Genomic DNA, 18589 nt, shown 5'->3' on the forward strand with positions numbered 1-18589 from the left:
GGGAAGAACAATAAGCTAAAACGTTTTTCACTTTAAATTGTATAGTGAAAGACTGAATGTTTAAGTTTGAACAAAGTTTGAAGGGAAGTTTTTTTTAATAGCTATGCTTGGTACTAATTTTTTAACTTAATATTTAATCTGCAATGATCATCCAATGCATAAGACATTGGATAATTGTCCAACTTCAGCGTAGTTATACGAACGTTATGATTCACTTTCATTATTGGTTATGATTGTGCAGTAAATTTTTCATGTATTTAAATATTAACTTATTGCTCTCTTAAAACCTCTACACAATCATTAACATCTTACAATAAATTCACTATTTTTAACAGGATAACAGAATGTACTTACTCCCCATCTTTTATGAGAAGTTTGGAAATAAACTCTTTAGCCTCTGCTGAAATTTTCTCAAAGCTTTCATCGTCAAAATCATAGACTGCTTTGGTAACATTAGCCATAGTTTCAAGATCACTGTCACCCATAAATGGAGATAATCCAGATAATCTGAAACACAAAAAATTGAGGAAATGATTATTTTTTATTTGGTATTGAAGCACTTGTAACATTTCTTCTTGAAGGTCAGTTTTCTTGTTTCAGTACGCGAGACTACACAATAGGCCATCTTTGCTGTGACCACTGCAAAGACAGGATCCTAAATTCTAGTTGTGATTTTCTGATAGTGACTGATGTAAGAACATATTGTAATTATACAAACTAGGTTCTCTTGTTGGAAAAAAGAATACACTAGGAAGTTACAACTGGAAACAAAAAATTATCTAGTAAAGATGTTAGATACTGAGGAAACAAAAGGACCTTCAGATGTAAGTGAAATAGTTGGTAACCATAATTATACATCACTTGAATTTGTCTATAAGCCATTTGAGAAACAAATACACCAAAATATTATGCTCAGTGCTAGTATTACTTACAGGACATAACAAACAACGCCTACACTCCACATATCGGTCTTGTAGGTGACCATCTCAAAGTTCACAACCTCAGGTGCGACAAATTCTGGGGTTCCAAACAGTACCTGAAGTTTCTTCGTCGGATCATACTTTCTCGCCAAACCAAAGTCTATTAGCTTGATACGGTTTCCCGTTCTTGTGACGCAGAGGATATTTTCTGGCTGAAACATTGCCATAACAATAGCAACCACGTTTTTAGAACTTACTTTGAAGAAAGAAGCTTCCATGTAAAATTAAACTACCAAATAAAAAGTGAAGTAATTAATTAATTGAAAAAAGCTACACTTCAAACAACGAGCACGAATTACGAGTTTTATTCAATAATATAAGAAGGCAGAAGCTAGCGATTTGCTATTAGCTTGTTTTCTCTAAACATACAACCTCAACAGTCATGCAACTTACAAATTACAAGGCGAAGTGCACATCGTTTCGTTGTAGACACACGCCACTGAAACATTAGCAAAGAGCACAATGTTTCTCAACGGAGCCAGCTACGCCACTGATACTACCAAGCGAATTTTATGACGATTAAATCATACAGCTGACCTACCTTCATGTCTAAATGAAGAATATTTTGGTTGTGCATGTATTCTACACCTTCGCAGATTTGTCTCGTGAATATGGAACAAGCTTTTTCAGTAAGGATAAAATCATCGTCAATGACACGTTCAAAGAGCTCCCCTCCTTCTATCCTGTGAGAAAAAAAGAGCAAAGAAAACGAAACGTTTACACTACTAAAAACTGAAATTAATTTTGGTGTAATATGCAACTTTTATAACTAGCTATGACGTTACACAATGTTCAGTTATATAAGTGTGGGAAGAATAGAGATTAGGAAAAGTGCTTGCTATAGAGTATTTGGTCAGATGTTACGTACTCTGAATGAAATAAAACTTCATTACCTGGTTATTTAAGACGATTCAGTGTTGATTAAAGTAATTCACCCTTATTTGTAGTTTCAAAGATAGCAGTGTTTAAGACGTCTGCCTTCGAATAAACTTTTGGGATGTAGAGTTTCGAAAAAGAGGTTTAGTTAAATAATGAATACAAATCAAGTAAACAAATGCTATCTAAATAATCCATTTACTTTTTAAAAAACAACAACAAGAAACTAAAGTCATAACCTTAGAAAATGCTTAAAAATCTCAATCATTTTAAAATTCGCAAGAAAATCTCTAAAACGCTGTGAACATTCAAAACCCAGAAGTATAGGTCGCTATTCTTTGTAATTTACATACGCTATTGACGTCAGCACAAAATAGGCAAATTACGTTAATATACGTATAAAAAACATTCTATATGACGACTTTTACCGACTCGCACAGTCAATGTAATTTTAACAATAGAACAAATAAATTTAGCTGTGGGTTTTGCTCAATAGCATGTACTTAAGTGAATGTATAAAATATTACAGAACAAAAATTAGTTTAACGGAAAAATTAAGATAAAATGTTTAAAAGTATATTCATATTTCCATCGTGGTTAGTCGGGCACTAATAAAAATGGCCGACTGGTATGCAATTGTGCTGCCGCCTCGTTTTCAAAAACGTAACTAGAAGTGGAAATTATAGCTCGTACTTGTATAGTTACATCACAACCAATGACAAGTTTTTGGCACGAGTTTTAAAGAAAAAGTTTAATTTTTGCATAAAGGTTTTACAAGATGACATATTGCAAGAGAAATGGCACGTGTTTATCTTTAATGCAAGGCAAAACGTAAAAATATTAAAAACATGTTAATTAGTTCATGGATATGGAAAACGTACAATTAGTTTCAAAAACAAAATAACTAAACTTAATTTTAAAAGTTTATCTATTCAGACACTACTTGGCATTTTTTAAATATAAATTAAGAAAATCAAATAATCCTAACAGAAAGACTTCACTAATTTACTTGCTTTAAAGAAATGTTCTTAAGTTAATGGAACTTTCCGTTAAGTGGCATCAAGTTACACCAAGATCAGCATTTATGCCTGATTAGTGCAGAACAAAAAGAACATTAAAAGAATGAAGGTCATTTTGAAGTACGTACAAGACAAATTAAATCACGCGTTCTGTAGAGGGAAACGGAAAAAAAAGCTAATAAAAACATGGTGGAAGGTGGTGTGTGTCGGGCTGTCTGCCGAGCCCACAGAGGGGAATCGAGCCTCTGATTTTAGCGTTGTAAATCCGTCGACTTACCGCTGTACTAGCGAGGGACAGGTGGAAGTTGGACATTGATGCTTTTGAATTATTTTTAGATCACTTCAGTGTAATACGAATTTTGAAGAGTTCCGTACTGGATACAAGGTCAAAAGTAATAAATATTAACAGAATGTAAAACAAATCCGTTTTATCTAACTGAAGTAGTAATATATACTGGCTAACCACTTTATCTGGGGCAATAGCTAACAAGTGGTTGAACTGTTATATCTGACAGCCAGACGTGACGTGTCAAATAATCTACAATGTGCAGGAAAGTACCCTGGGGAATTCCCACCCTTTCAGTCATTAATATCATATGGATTTAGTTAGGCAAAGAATCATGATGACAAGTTAGTGTTTTGTTCATCCACAGATGTGCAACTGAATTAAGATCCTGGGATTTACTTGACCATGGGAAATCCCCGCAGTCTATCCTTTTTGAAACAATACGTGCACAATTTGGGCACAGTTAAATCTTTGAAATAACTGTCCTTCTCAGAGTACACATACTGGATACACAATCAGAATAGGCCCCCGCTAGTACAGCGGTAAGTCTACCGATTTACAACGCTAAAATCAGGGGGTTCGATTCCCCTCGGTGGGCTCAGCAGATAGCCCGATGTGGCTTTTCTATAAGAAAAACACACACACAATCAGACACGATGTTAAGGAAGGCTTAAATATTCATTATTCCCCCCCCCAAAAAAAACAACAACAAACAACAACTCCCTAAACCATTACTACCAGAGGCTTGTACAGCTGGGATCATTACACAGATGCTGTGATCGGTGTGGATTTCTTCAAATCTGTCCTTTCCAATATGTGCAGCAAAGATTAAAGTGCCACTCAACCTGCAACACTGTCATTCCTCAGTTCAATATTGCTATTACACCACCCTAATTTCCTTCTTGATGGTAATAAAGAAGAGTGGTTTACACAGTGATCTGTTGCCAAGTCCTTTCCTTGCAGTGTTCTTTTCAAGGTTCATCTGGAGATGAGTGTATATTACAATGAATTTTGTGTGTGTCAGATATTTTATTGTATAATGATATTCGAATCTTATCTCTAAATCGTGCTTCTCTCTTTCGGTCACGTTTAAGACTACGGTCCCCCTCGTAGTAAATACTTTATTTACGTTTTGCTAATGCTGATAAACTCGAATGACTGATGTCGTAATATAGTTTATCAACAAAACGGGTTTGGCCATCGGTGCCTATCAGATGCATACCCATGTCTCCTTAGAAAACTGCAGTATCTTTGCATCTCCTCCATACTTGGACTAACTGCAATTGTTCTTTCCCAGTTGTTTATAGTGTTAGAGAAATCACGATACACCAAGTCAATCTAAACTACATCTGAAACTCAGTTCAAACTAAAGTCTGAAAGGTTACGCAGGTTCAAGATATTACACAGTCTAAACTTTTAAAAATCATAAAACAGCTAACATAAAAAAAACTAACCATTTTAGCAATTTTCTGAATTTATAAAGGTCCTAATAAAACTGATAAACTAGTACATTAAGAGTTACTTCTCAATAACTTTAAACCTAACAAATAATTTTAAACTTTCCAAACATATTTATTATATATTTGAAATTAAATTAATGCACGAAATTCGGACTGGGTTACAAGTGTGTTACATTTCTCATTCCACTATTAACAAACTTTCATATACCTAGTTCTTCCAAGTCTAATCTCTAGCGAATTAAGAATGATCACGATTCCTTAATATACGAGTAACGTTTTTCTTTAACCAGAATTTCTCATAAAAAAAGTACAGAAGTGGCAATAATGAACTAATATTGCTAGTTATTAGCTCAACTGTATGTCTATTGACAATTTCAAATGTAAAGTATCAAGCATGCTTATATTAAACGTTTAAAGCTAGTAAATGATAAAATTACAAAACATTATCGTTAGGAAAAATAAACTTAAAAGTATGAATGAAAAGTGATGAAAATAATATTGTGTTAAAAGATACTAACAGTTCCAGTATCAAACACATTTCTTTTTTTCCGTCGTCAAAGGCGTCGTACAACTGAAGAAGTCGAGGATGTTGAAGTGTTCTCATGATTTGTACTTCCCGCTCCACATCCTTCCGGTCTTCTGCCCTATTTGTTATGACAAATTTTGCCGCTAGGGAACGTCCTGTTGCCTTTTCTTTACATTTGTAAACCGTGCCGAATTTTCCTCTAAAAGAAATAAACAAAGTCAAATAGCAGTTTGTTGTTTTTATAATTTTACTGAAACAATTTTATTGTAAATTTCATATGAATTACTACAGCTAGAATAGAAGTATTGTCCAAATGTTTTGTATCTCATTACATTGTGACACTTTATGTGAAGGAAACTAGAAATTTCTTGTACTTTGCCCCGCCCCATTTTTTTTTTTTTTTTATCAATGAGCAGACTATTTACATAATTTTACTTTTCATCCGAACTTAAAACTTTTTTATATTACTCTAAATTAGGAACGGCTAGCGCAGATAGCCCTCGATTAAAACAAACTCTTACAAGTAGGCCGGGCATGGACTGGTGGTTGAGGCACTCGACTCATAATTCAAGGGTCTCGGGTTCGAATCCACATCGCACAAAATATGATCGCCCTTTCAGCCGTGGGGGCGTTATAATGTTACGGTCAATTCCACTATTCGTTGGTAAAAGAGTAGCCCAACAGTTGGCAGTGGGTGGTGATGACTAGCTGCCTTTCCTCCAGTCTTAGGAACGGCTAGCGCAGATAGCCCTCGTGTAGCTTTGCGCGAAATTCAAAACAAACCTCTTACGAGTAAAAGAGAAGGGAAGACATTTAACTAAGAAAATTCCTCCAAAAGTAGCGCCAAAAGTGTTAATTTCTTTATTAAGCACAAAGCTATACAGTAGAATATTCATGCTATGAAAAGCACTGGTATCGAAATTTGACTTATTGTCAAGTCCAGGAACTTAAGCCGAGTTACTGTTGGTGAAGCTTGTGTTAATAAATATATATTATTTATTATGCTAATGTTTCATATACTTGACTAGTTAAGTGTTAGTGGTCTAATTCTAGGATAGCTTTAGTCAAAATCATTACTAACGTCTTCTATACTTGCTTAGCTACCCATTAATAAACGTTGAGATAAATTATTAAATGTGGTAAAATTTATTAAGGTAGTCCATTGATGCTTGAACAATATTTCATAATGGAGTATTTTGACAACCACTGAATAAAAACTGTAACCCCTACATGTTATGGAAGCCAAGCATTCGTTTGATTTTATGTTAGAACATGTTAATAAAACAGTGTATACATGTTTACCAATTTAAGTAAAGCCTTTAATCAGACTTTGATACAATGTTCACAATAAATACATTAAAAGCAAGCACTTCTAATACCAGTCGTTGATGTGAAGTACTTTGATACTGTAAGTTTGAAAATGAAGCATCCTCCCCTCCTTACCGACCCCCGCTAGTACAGCGGTATGTCTCCGGATTTACAACGCTAAAATCAGGGGTTCGATTCCCCTCGGGGGGCTCAGCAGATAGCCCAATGTGGCTTTGCTATAAAAAACAAACAAACAAACCCCTCCTTACCCCCCACCAGAACCACAAGTTCTCTCACCAATAAGAGTCTTATTTCTCAATAAGAAAGACTTTTTTACAACAGATGGCAGCACAAAGCAGTATAGGTGAGAGTTAAACAGGAGAGGATAATTTTTTTTACAGATAAGCAGGTCGTGGCAATAAGCGTTCTTTTGTCTAAACGTATTTGTGTATTCACTTATACCACTTGAAACTGAAACGACAGTTTTAAATCACAGTATTATTTCTTGAAGGGAGAACCTAAACGTGTAGGAAAACAAAGCTTACTTTACACTGATATTCATTTGTTAAAGAAAAATAAAACCGCTTGAGTAACTAAATTTCTCAAAGAGAAAATTCAAGTAGCGTCACAGTCAACAATACTAGGCTACTCCAGCGATAAAAAGTTTTGTTTTTTTTAACCTAGTATTTCAGTTATCGTAAACCGACAAATGACAATTCAACTGAAACTTAGAACTTCGCGTTACAATAATTCAAATGAATACAATTTTAGACGCATCTTTAACAGTACTGGGTGTAAGAGAAAACCCGACAAAAAAATCGCAAGTGTGAAAAATATCCAAAGAATCTTGTAAAGTAAGTTATCAGTTTATATTTTAATAACGGCCAAACTAGTTAAGTTTGATACAATCTCACGAAATATTCCAATAATCTTTATGTGACCTATGAATGAAAGTCCAAAAGGAATTAAAAACAATTGTACTTTAATTGTATTTATTTATTTAATGCAGAAAGCTGCTGATGAGGTTTCTACTAGAGTATTCTATGTCTTGAGAAATAACACTAATTGTTTTAGCGCAAGGCTCGGTAATGGGCTATCGGAGCTCTGCCCGCCACAAGAATTCGATTTTAGAATTTTAGCAAAGAAAGTATGGAAACTTACCGTCAATCCACAGAGATCAAAGCTTTGGTTAAAGGTCACCAAAAATATTTTTAAACACCGCAAGGGGGGCAACAGTTATTTAGTATAGCATGTTATGGTTCGTTGTTACGCACAGAGCTATCCGAGCTGTGTCAGTAGCAGAGATAGAAGTTATAATTTTAGCGATACAAGTTCTCAAGTCTACTGCTGAATGACTGGGGATGGGGCGGAACAAACGTTTAACTCTTGGGGTAGAGTAGCTGATGAAACAACAATACTATTAATAATTTGCAACAGAATTTATTAATTAGTTATTATTGGTGGTTAACGACGTTATACGTGCACAGTATTTTTTTTTTTTTTAAATTAAGTCAGTGTACGACAAAAATCACACTTAAAATATGCTAGCTAATACATCAAGATAGCGAACAGGTTTTCTACCTTCTTTTAAAAAGTCTGACAAAATTAAAACATTATAGAATTAGTTTTTGATACATTAATAAAAAAAAAGTCAAACAGCTCACGTTGTCGTTGTTTGATAAAGTGAATAAATGCGGGAAAATTTGTTCCAAACCAATTGCATGCACACACACACATTAATCAGAAGTGTTGAATCTAAAAGTTACGTACAATATACAAAACTTTCTATGTATCGAAAAGTGATTGTAAAACATAGTATTAAAAAGACAAATATAGGGTCGATATGTACAGTGATTTCGCTGTCAATGTCCAAGGGACAATGAAATGCCAAAAAATGTCTAAAACGGAACCGCCGCTCAGGGTCCTAGCATGAAAATGAGTAATTTGCGAGTGTTGTCACATTGCTAATGCACTGGAGGACCATAACCTACTATGAGAAATTAAGAGTAAAATATATATAGTCTTTTGAAGATAAGTTCTAGATAGTTATGACAAAGAATTTGTTCTATTAACAATGAGAAGGTAGCCATGTCTTCACGAGTTTTGGAGTGGTTCGTTCGTATCCGGCCTACTACGTTAGTCATACTGTAATGGTAAGCGTTCCAATCTGATACTAATGACCAGGCATCAGCGACTTCAAAAATCCAAAGTATAAAGGAGTGGAGAACGTGCCAATTAGCTATGGAATTTATACTTTGCTTTAGTAGCCAAGGATAAAAACAATGTATAATTTGTACATAATTTCTCCACATGGTAACATATAAGAACCGGTAGCAACTACTTTACATGTGGACACGGGTAACTCCAGGGTGCGTGTGCTTATTTCTCAACGAGAACAAAAAAACTGGCGAATTTAAAGAATTAACATTTCTAAGTCTGAACAAGTTGGAATCTTCGCAGCAAAAATATTTTCCTTATATCCTACTCTAAGTAATGATAGAGCACGAGCTGCGATGTATGTTGGTGCCTCCTGTATCCATACGGAAGATTTTAAGGCTGGAAGAATGAAGCACAGAAATACCACACTCAAGTTAACGTTAAGATACCTAAAAACATATCCTGGGTCAGTTAAAAAATGTAGATCTTGCTGGTTGGTGTAAATAAACCAAAACCAAAACAATTTACATTTTAAACTGGTACCAATGAAATAAAATTTTGTTTAACATAGAAATCCACACTGGCAGTTAATCCATCTGTCCACACACTAAGTAATACCTACGATAAATATTGAAAATAAAAATAGCAGAGAAAGAAAGAATTACAAAAATTTTGCAATTAAGAAAAATCTCAAGCGCATACTTAGAATTATGATTGAAGTTAAGACAATGTAGGTAAAGGAATACGCGCTTTAGAAAGTTGCAAGTCATGTAGCTGTGGGTGTTAACTTTCTCGGATGATTGTCCTCGTCATTACTGTTGTGGTTTCAGAATTTCTTACAGAAAGATTAGTTTGTTTTGAATTTCGCGCAAAGCTACACGAGGGCTATCTGCGCTAGCCGTCCCTAATTTAGCAATGTAAAACTAGAGGAAAGGCAGCTAGTCATCACCACCCATTGCCAACTCGCGGACTACCCTTTTACCAACGACTAGTTGGATTGACCTTTACATTATAACACCTCCACGGTGGAAAAAACTAGCATGTTTGGTGTGACGGGGATTCCAACCGCGATCCTCGGATTACCAGCCTAGCGCCTTAACCGCCTGGCCATGCCAGGCCCTTGTAGAAAGAAGTATAATTGTTACGGCATGCAAATATAGAAGTTTACAATATTTATAGGGTATGATATATCACTAGGAAGGTAGGTGGGTATGAAGGTCTTGGTAAGTGCCTTAGTTTATATAACTTTAAACATTCAAGCTAATGCATCAAGATGGCGAATATGTTTTTACTTTGTCCTTAAAAAATCATAATTAAGACAATAGTTTTTGATGGATAAGAAATATACTACCTTCAATGGAGTAACCCAATTATGCATATGAAGAACAACCTTTGATCGAACACAACTCTAGGTCTTATTTAATTTAGTTGATATCACAAAGTTGTTTCGTTTATGAAATAAACTTTTACAATTTGCGCGCTTTGGTTACCAGTGCATCACTTTAATAAAAAATAAAGCTATTTTAGGAAATAATAGCCTTTATCCATTGTTACATAACGAGAACAACAGAACTACTCTATCACATTTCTTCCAATGAAAAACAGTTTTGTCAGTAGGAAAAGTAATTCAATAGTACGAATCTCACACGTTGGAGTTTCGCCAAGCCAATATTAATATGTGTGGTTACCGTTGTTAGGAATGTTTGCACATCCAGATCTACATGGGTATTAACTACTTAAATAAAACAAGGATTACGTTCAAAGAGTATTAGTATTGTGTAATACTAATAATACCTAGTGTACATGTCCGGAATGAAAATAAACGTAGCCTTCAATGTCTCCCCTACAGTGCTTTATAAATACACAAGTGTTTTACTGACTAGGTGCATTGTTGGAATAAAATCCGTAAAGTTTCCGTTTTGGGCCTTCAAGAAACGGATATAGATCACTTTAGATACGTGTCTAAACACTTCGCAAACCTTCGTATTAATACTTTAACCACTACTCCAAACTGATGGATATTCGAAACATTGGCGTTATTCGATATTTATTTTTTTCCTCCATATTATTAAAAAAGCATTTGGGAAAGTAACTTTATTTTATTCTGTATGAAAGTTTTACAAAACTATTTTATAAACGTGGAATATAGTTACATCATTTCCGTCCAGAGGAGGGCACTGTTATAAATGAAAATTCATTTTGAAATTTATTTTACGACCTAAGTTATAGTCATTTATCTCATGGAATTTAGGCAGAAAATAAGATAGTCATAATTAGGCTACGATTTCAATGAGTCTCAGTTTCATGCTGAAAGCACGCGACTGGGTTTTGAGAATGGATTGTGTCAGAAAAACACGACATCCAAAGGTTACTTACTTAAAATGTGAGCATAAAAACAGATTTTATAATTCTTAACGTCACCTCTTTCCGTATTAGCTTTGTTGGCTCGCCATGGCCAGGTAGTTAAGGCACTCGACTCGTAAACTGAGGGTCTCGGGTTCGAATCCCCGTCACAACAAACATACTCGCCCTTTCAGCCATGGGGACGTTATAACGTGACGGTCAATCCAACTATTCATTGGTAAAAGAATAGCCCAAAAGTTCGCGGTGGGTAGTGATGACTAGCTGCCTTCCCTCTAGCCATACACTGCTAAATTAGGGACGGCTAGCGCAGATAACTCTCGTGTAGCTTTGCGCGAGATTCAAAATAAACTAATCAGCTTTGTTTCCACGAGCGCAAGAAACGCACAGGAAGGTTAAAGGGCAGTTTTTGTTGTTGCATTTTAGTCTTCGCACAAAGACAGAAATGGAGATACAAGAACTTTGTCACAGATACAATTAGGTAAACGCGACAACATTTGTGAAAACGCAACAGCGATAGTTCCAGTGTATATTTAACGCTTCGTCTATTTCCTTTCTTTTACCAAAAAAGTGAACTTGAGGCTGTCCAGTTGGTTCTAACACTCAGTTTCCATTAAAATAGAACAAAAGGATTAATTGCAACCTGAAGAATATCTCCACCTGAAGTCATATAATATTATAATGAGATGTATTTCTTACAACCCTGGTTCTCAAATTGTGGTCTTTGAACCATTAGTAATTCGAGGTTTGGTCCAAAATGAAAGTCACTGGTGCGTAATGCTACAGCAATTTTCTCTCATTTAACTTTGAAAACTTTTTTTTATTTTTTTTTTCGGTGGCAAGCGAAAGGTGGTGGGGTGGAAAAGGAAGGTGGTTCGTGAGGATTTGTGTTGCCAAAGTGATCCGGAAACGAAAATGTTAGAGAATCACTACCTTACATGGTCATGTTATTCACGCTCAACGAAAGCCAATATTACCCGAAAATTTCTAAGCTGGTTACGAAATAAGTTCTGTTGTTTTCACACCAGGTTGCTGTATGTGCTTACTGGACAATGGAGTACCAGTTTCAATGTAGTTTAGACACATTAAATGATCATAAAATCAGAGAACGTTTTCATTTGCCAAACTCGTCCTTTTCTTACCAAATGTACTTAAAGTCGATTGTTTCATGCTGAATAAGTAATATCTGAATGATGTCCTAACACGCGATATGCTTCAAAATTACGCATTTTGTACAATTTTAGTTGGTAATTTAAATTTTATGTTGAATCACTCGATACCAAAAATGCTATAACTTCAAGCATAATTTTACTACTCAGTATCATATTAACGAGTAGAACAACAGTACTAATCAACTGCCATAAAAAACAAACTAACAGTTCTTGGTAAGAAAGTGTAATTTAACACTACGGTTAATAAATCTTCGTTGGAGTTTCGCCAAGTGAAGCGTTTTCCGTAACAAAGTTTCTCACTTCAACAAAATTCAAGATAACTAGTTTTTTTTTGTTTTTTTTGCTTGCGTGAAAAAAGCTTTCAAGAGAGAACTAGAGAGGTGTTCGATTAAAGGATTAGTTGATGTCACAAGTTGTAACTTGTTTTGTCTACGAACAACAAATGATGTGCATTGGTTACATTACATTATAATTAATACATTATTTACCACTTTAATGAGAGTAAAAATATTTTCCGAAATAATAACGGGCTTCACATGTAGGGCGGTGGATCAAATGGTCCGGGGTTCAAGACTTGACGACTCTAAACATGTTCCACATTTTCATCTAGGGCATATCATAGTTAATTCAGTTATTTTAAAAGGCTCTTGTGGCGGTGGGTGATGCATTCTTTATTCATTAGTAATACAACATCAAGAGAGCGCTGTATGCTTACGTAGGGTTTCTGACCTGGTAATTTCGCGTTGTTTAAGTATGTTAAGTTCCGTAAATTAGCAAGGGCAAAATTTTTGGAATTTGCTTAGGGCGTATAACAATCTCCAACTGTTCTCCAAGTCTACAGTGATAGCTGTATATTAGAGAACTTTCTTTAGGAAAGAAAATGTCTGCCTGTACCTAGTGACTGAAGTGGTTTTGAAACATTAGCCTAAGTAGTTTTATAAACTCAAGTCTCTTTCTGTACATGAACATGGTAGAACATGTTTATTCATAATAACAATAAAAATGCAATTATAACGACTATAATGTATCTGGGTTTGTACGTCTTCAACAACAAGTAAAAATATATCAATTTAATTATTTTCGAATTATGTAGATAGTTAGCACGTGCGAAGAAAGAAAAATTCGTGTTGCACGTAAAAAGCTGACGAGTTTGTACAGGATTTGAGTTTTCTAATAAAACTTCCTTCACGTTATGAACAAAATAAAAATTACCTTCCAAGTTCCTCGTGCAATGTATATTCCTTTTTAATATCTTGACCCTTCTTCACTAGAACGTTTCTTGGTTCAAAAGGAGGTTCGAGCTCTAAAAATTAAAAATAAACGAATTTTTAGGGTAGAATAAAAGAAACGTATTGACGTACTGAAACATTCATTATATGAATTAAGGATGAGACAGAGTGTGGAAAACAAACTACGCACAATGTTCAGCTCAACTGAAACGTTGAATTACGTTAAGAGTTAAATGGTAAGTGAAAAAGTTAAAACGATATATTTCAAAGCTCATTTGTTCACACCTATGTATAAATTGTTCGTATATTTGTTACGTTTGATGTTTGGATGTTGCCACTTAATATTTAACTGTTCTTACTTTAGCATTCAACTGCTTTAAAACTTCCGTGTATGTTTTATATTGAACGATTTCCATTTATTTAGCTCCACTGTACATAAAAACATACAGTAACAGCTGTGTTGCACTCTTGTAAGCATTAGATCACTAAGTTAACAATATAGTAACTTTACTTAAAAGGCTCTGTTCAAATCTAGTTTTGACACATACACAAGTAGAATCTGTCTCGATTTAGTTTAATTGTCAGGTATAATATAAGTTAGAGATTTATTATACACAAAATACACCTCTGTGCCGTCTCTTGCTGTTTTATTTGATGAAAGTGGGGAAATCGAAACGTGTTATGTATTGTATATGACCTTTTCATTTTATAAGCCAAAGAAACAACTAGCTTTCAACAACAATTGGGTGACTAATCAATTTTTGAATGTTATAAACGTGTATATTGTACGCTTTAACTTATTTACCACACACTAAATACGAGGTATAATGATAAGCCAAGAGTGAGAAACAAGTTTCTGCGCGAATTAGTTTCGTGCATTTTTAATGGTACTTTGCAACCAAGTTTCCACACCACACGTTATGCAGCATCATTTTGGTGGCATTAGGGGCCTTTCCCTTGTTTAATTTTTTCTCTTGGTGAAGCTAAGTTTATAACAAAGACGAAAATCTACTTCGATAACTTTCAAAACAACCTTGCCCTTTCTTCACAGATAAACAAACGACTCATGTAACTTCTTTAAAAACACGAATATAAGAATATTTGGAGAGGAAACAAGCATCCATAAGTTTTTCTCCGTCAAGAAGATTTGGATATTTCTAGAACTGTTACACTGTGTTTGAATTCAGTTACTAAAGAGTGACCATTAAGGACAAATAGATACAGTAAATTTAAAGTACCTCCGTCTGGTTCTGTCTCGTCAACATAGATCATATTAGAGTGGCCACCTGAAAGAAATAAAAAAATTATATTAGAATGTTATTAGAAGCTAATTAATATGCAGATATAAATGGGCTGTTATGTTTCAATAAATTATGGATCAGCTTACAAAACCTTGAAATCTGCCGTTTCATTGTTTTAAAATTTGACAGACATTTACACTTAATATTGTTCTGAAAAAATTCTGGATAATCTAGAACTGTTTTAGCTATATAGCAGATTATCAGTGATCTCTCTTTCGTGGGTACCAAACCGAATATTTTCACTGTAAGCCATAAAGATTACCAATAAGCTACTACGGTATAGTTACCTTAAGAAAGCTTTGTTATAAGTGGTAATTTTATGAACAACTGAGTATATTCAGACTAATGAAGAGTTTAAAAAAAGATCAATTTATTTTTGTCGATTTCAAAAGTAATTAAATTAAAGCGTTACCTGAACTAATCTTGGCGTTACTAATCGGTTTTTTTGTTTAGATTTTAATAATGATAATGTTTTGCGATAATATAGGATCATTAAGTTTAAACGGTAAATATTTAAATGAGTAATCCTTTAAATGGTGTACAAAAATAAATATAAAAATGATGCCCGTGTTATTAAGTATTTAGTAAAGCTTATTCAACTTTGTGCTGAAAAACCTGTTACGTGTTTAAATTATTTCGTTCGAGCCTCATATCTATTTGGTTACTTGTAAGTATTTCAAGAAGCTTAAAACCGAGTTAAATTTTAATATAAAAGTTAATTAAATGTCGACATGTATGAAAATTGAAATTTGCCAATAAGATTGACACACAGATCTCTTTCTTAATACAAAATTTTAGTATAAAAACAACACAATTTATAACAGTTATTACAGATAGTTAATTCAAATAATGATTTACATATTTGCAAATAATATTAAGTCATCTTTCCAGTCTGGAACTTTAATAAAGGATTTACTGTGAGTGAAATAATTCCAAATTAACGTAGATACAATTTCACTAACAGGGAGCTAACAAGCTCTGTATTTTTTGCAAGTTTCACGCTGTTTATAAGCTGATTTTTAACCTCTGAGGTTATGTAATGTTTTCGTAAAAATGTTCATGTCCGATGTAAATTCACTGAAGATGAATGTTTTGTAACGTTCAAAATCTATAAAAAACTTTTCTGATCAAGTATCTGTACTTTCCCGATTAATAAGCGTTAGTAGTTATAGTTTCCAAGATTCATAGTAGACCAACTGTAGCAAACCAACAATATATATATATATAGTCTCTCGGCGTGTCGCTTTATAAACCTTAAGACGAGGTTTAGATATTTCAGTTGGACTAACAATAAATACTCTAGTGCTTTAGTGAAACATTTGATTCTTATAATCGAGAATCTTCTACAAATTTAGGAAATAGACGGGAATTTCGCAATACACGCTTAACAGTAAAAGTTTCATGCATTTCTAAATACATTTAAAACATCGATATTAAAATATATTTTATATATATTACCATATACTTTTATACCATAAAATATATAGTAAATCCGTCACACACTTCATCGAACTTCTTGAATAAATATAATGAAACGAACTTATGAGTTTTTTTTATTAAACGATATTTGATTAATTAGTAAATATTTTCTGAAAACAAGTTCTAAACACACACACAAAACAAAACCTGTGAATATCTGTCATTGTAAAAGTAATGAAATCTGGGATGTTTCTTAAATCTCTACATAAGGTGAGACACAACTTGTCTCACTTAGTTTGAAAAAAAAATATGACGAGTTAATTCTTTGTAACTTTTATAGTTTCATCTTTACTTAAGTGTTATAATTAAAGCAAATAAATTGTTGAATCCAGATTGAGATCCGAAAGACTCAAGTTGAACTCGATCACGAATAACCGTGGTTGAAAACAGACATTTGTTTTACAAAAAACAAAACTACGATACAAGTATAATATGTCAAAAAAACAAGAATCTCATTTTACTCTAGGTCGGCTACTCTGATGCACCCACTGAACAATAGCAAAATGTATGATCAACACCCGTAGAGTTTAATGTGAAAATTAACTTGCTTAGAATTACGCGTTAATATTCTAATTTTTCCGACTTCTCTGTCGTCGCACGTGACTAAGATCATACGGTCCACTGAGCCTAGACTATTGAATTTTATTCAACAAGAAAGGTTTAAATAAAGAACTTGTGGACTTAAGACAACCTTTAAGCTCAAGATTAGAAATGTTAATAAAACAATTATAAAGATATTGTCCTTCTGTCTGCTGAAAGTAATTTTGCAAAATAGATATTTCGTTTATTATAGGAAAACGTAATATTTAATAAATGTGTTATTTGCCATAAACTCATTCAGGCACCTGTGTTTTGGAACATAACTGTGTCTTTCATTATTCCGATAGTTAATTGCTAGATAAGTTTCGCACTCCTACAAATTTAGTTTGAGATGGGAAAGTAAATTACAAAGATAAGCATGATAAAAACACACGATTTATTTACAAGAGCTTTGGATAAAACAAATCACCCTTCTTTACACCCATTTGTCCATATTTGTATAACAATATTTTTCTTAAACTTTAAAATAAATTCATCCAAATATCACCCATGTATAACATTAGATATTACAGGAAGGTTGAATATAAACCTTTACATTAAAGCAGTTTGCTGTAATTAATTTATATAATATGAATGCTTTACTTTTAGCAGGCTAAGTAGGCTGTGGCAGTAATTATGCTTAAATATTAAAACAGTATTTATAAGGTTTAATATATTAATACAGTTTTCTTTATTGAACTGTTTGATTGTAAATTACTCAATTTTATGCATTCTGCGAAGCATACGGATCAAGCTCTGAATTTTATCGTCAGAAAGCCAAGCTTACTGCCTAGCAACAAGGGTGTTGAACATAGATATCAGTCCAAAAGAGGGTGTGATTGTTAATGATGCAAGGTAATTGATGGCCAACCTTCATTCAAGCCTTATTGAAGAGCTGAAGTTTTATCGACATTACTACACTGAAAATTATAATTGCATTGTTTTGAATTTTAGAGAAGTTCTATTGTATTTTCCATCACAATGTACGAGAGCATAATTTGCCAACTGAGCTAGTAATTAGTGCTTTAGCATTAAAATGGGATGGAATGCCAACTTTAGAAGGTAAGTATCTTACCTCAAAGTGGTAGTATCTTATTTTGTGCGTTTTGTGTTTACTTTGAAGAGCAATTTCACTCCCAAAATTGTCTGCAGGCTGTGAAAAGTGATAATTGTGGGGCATTGTAGGCTTGAGCACCCATACCTCGGTCTCCTAATTTATATTTCTGTTGATTATAATAATATTTATCCAATTATTTTTTCACGTGAGACTGACAAACGGATGTTATGACTAACAGACGGTGTATCACCACCGCAATATGGGTCCCATTTCTTCAGTCACCTCCAATACCTAGGGTATATTTTATTCCACATAGCTTGTTCGCTGTGGATCATTTTGATTGGTGTAGTTTGTTTGTTTTTTTTCGAGCGGGGCTTGTTTTGGTTTAGAAAACATTAGTCAGAGGTTTGGATTTGCTGTTCTTAACGAAATCCTTTAGATTTTGTTTTACTTGAGTATTAATCTTGTATACAAATCAGTAGCATAAATATCTATCGAATTACCTTAAAAACGAATATTTAAAACAAGCAAAGAAAGGTAATCAGTTTGTGACAGCTTGGATAAACCGAATTTAGTGTTATATTCTTCCGCTATCGATGCTAATATCGTGTCACTTACTCTATTCCCTTACTAAACCATTTCAGTCACTTCCCTCAGTGTACGAAACATGTTTTAGGTGCAAGAGCTAAGTGCAACAACATTACCAGACTAGAAACGCGTCTGAGGATGGTGTGGAGGGCTGATAAGGTTTGTCCTGCGAGATACGGGTTCGATTTTAATATTTTAAAATTCTCCTTAA

At 33.9% G+C, this 18589-nt stretch overlaps 1 protein-coding gene across 6 annotated transcripts in view; it reads right to left on the reverse strand.

The window, feature by feature from the left end:
- LOC143226353 (myosin light chain kinase, smooth muscle-like) overlaps window positions 1–18589 on the reverse strand; it is a 68784-nt gene that overhangs the window by 13911 nt on the left and 36284 nt on the right. For all 6 annotated transcript variants that reach the window (XM_076457211.1, XM_076457207.1, XM_076457212.1 and 3 more), the window contains 6 exons: window positions 14613–14660; window positions 13358–13448; window positions 5140–5346; window positions 1522–1663; window positions 933–1132; window positions 355–507 (listed from right to left, as the gene is read on the reverse strand). In XM_076457211.1, coding sequence (XP_076313326.1) covers window positions 355–507; window positions 933–1132; window positions 1522–1663; window positions 5140–5346; window positions 13358–13448; window positions 14613–14646 — 827 coding nt within the window. In that variant the 5' untranslated portion in view covers window positions 14647–14660. The remainder of the gene's footprint in view (window positions 1–354; window positions 508–932; window positions 1133–1521; window positions 1664–5139; window positions 5347–13357; window positions 13449–14612; window positions 14661–18589) is intronic.

This window comes from Tachypleus tridentatus, chromosome 9 (assembly GCF_004210375.1).
Source record: "Tachypleus tridentatus isolate NWPU-2018 chromosome 9, ASM421037v1, whole genome shotgun sequence".
Classification (NCBI taxonomy): Eukaryota; Metazoa; Arthropoda; class Merostomata; order Xiphosura; family Limulidae; genus Tachypleus; species Tachypleus tridentatus.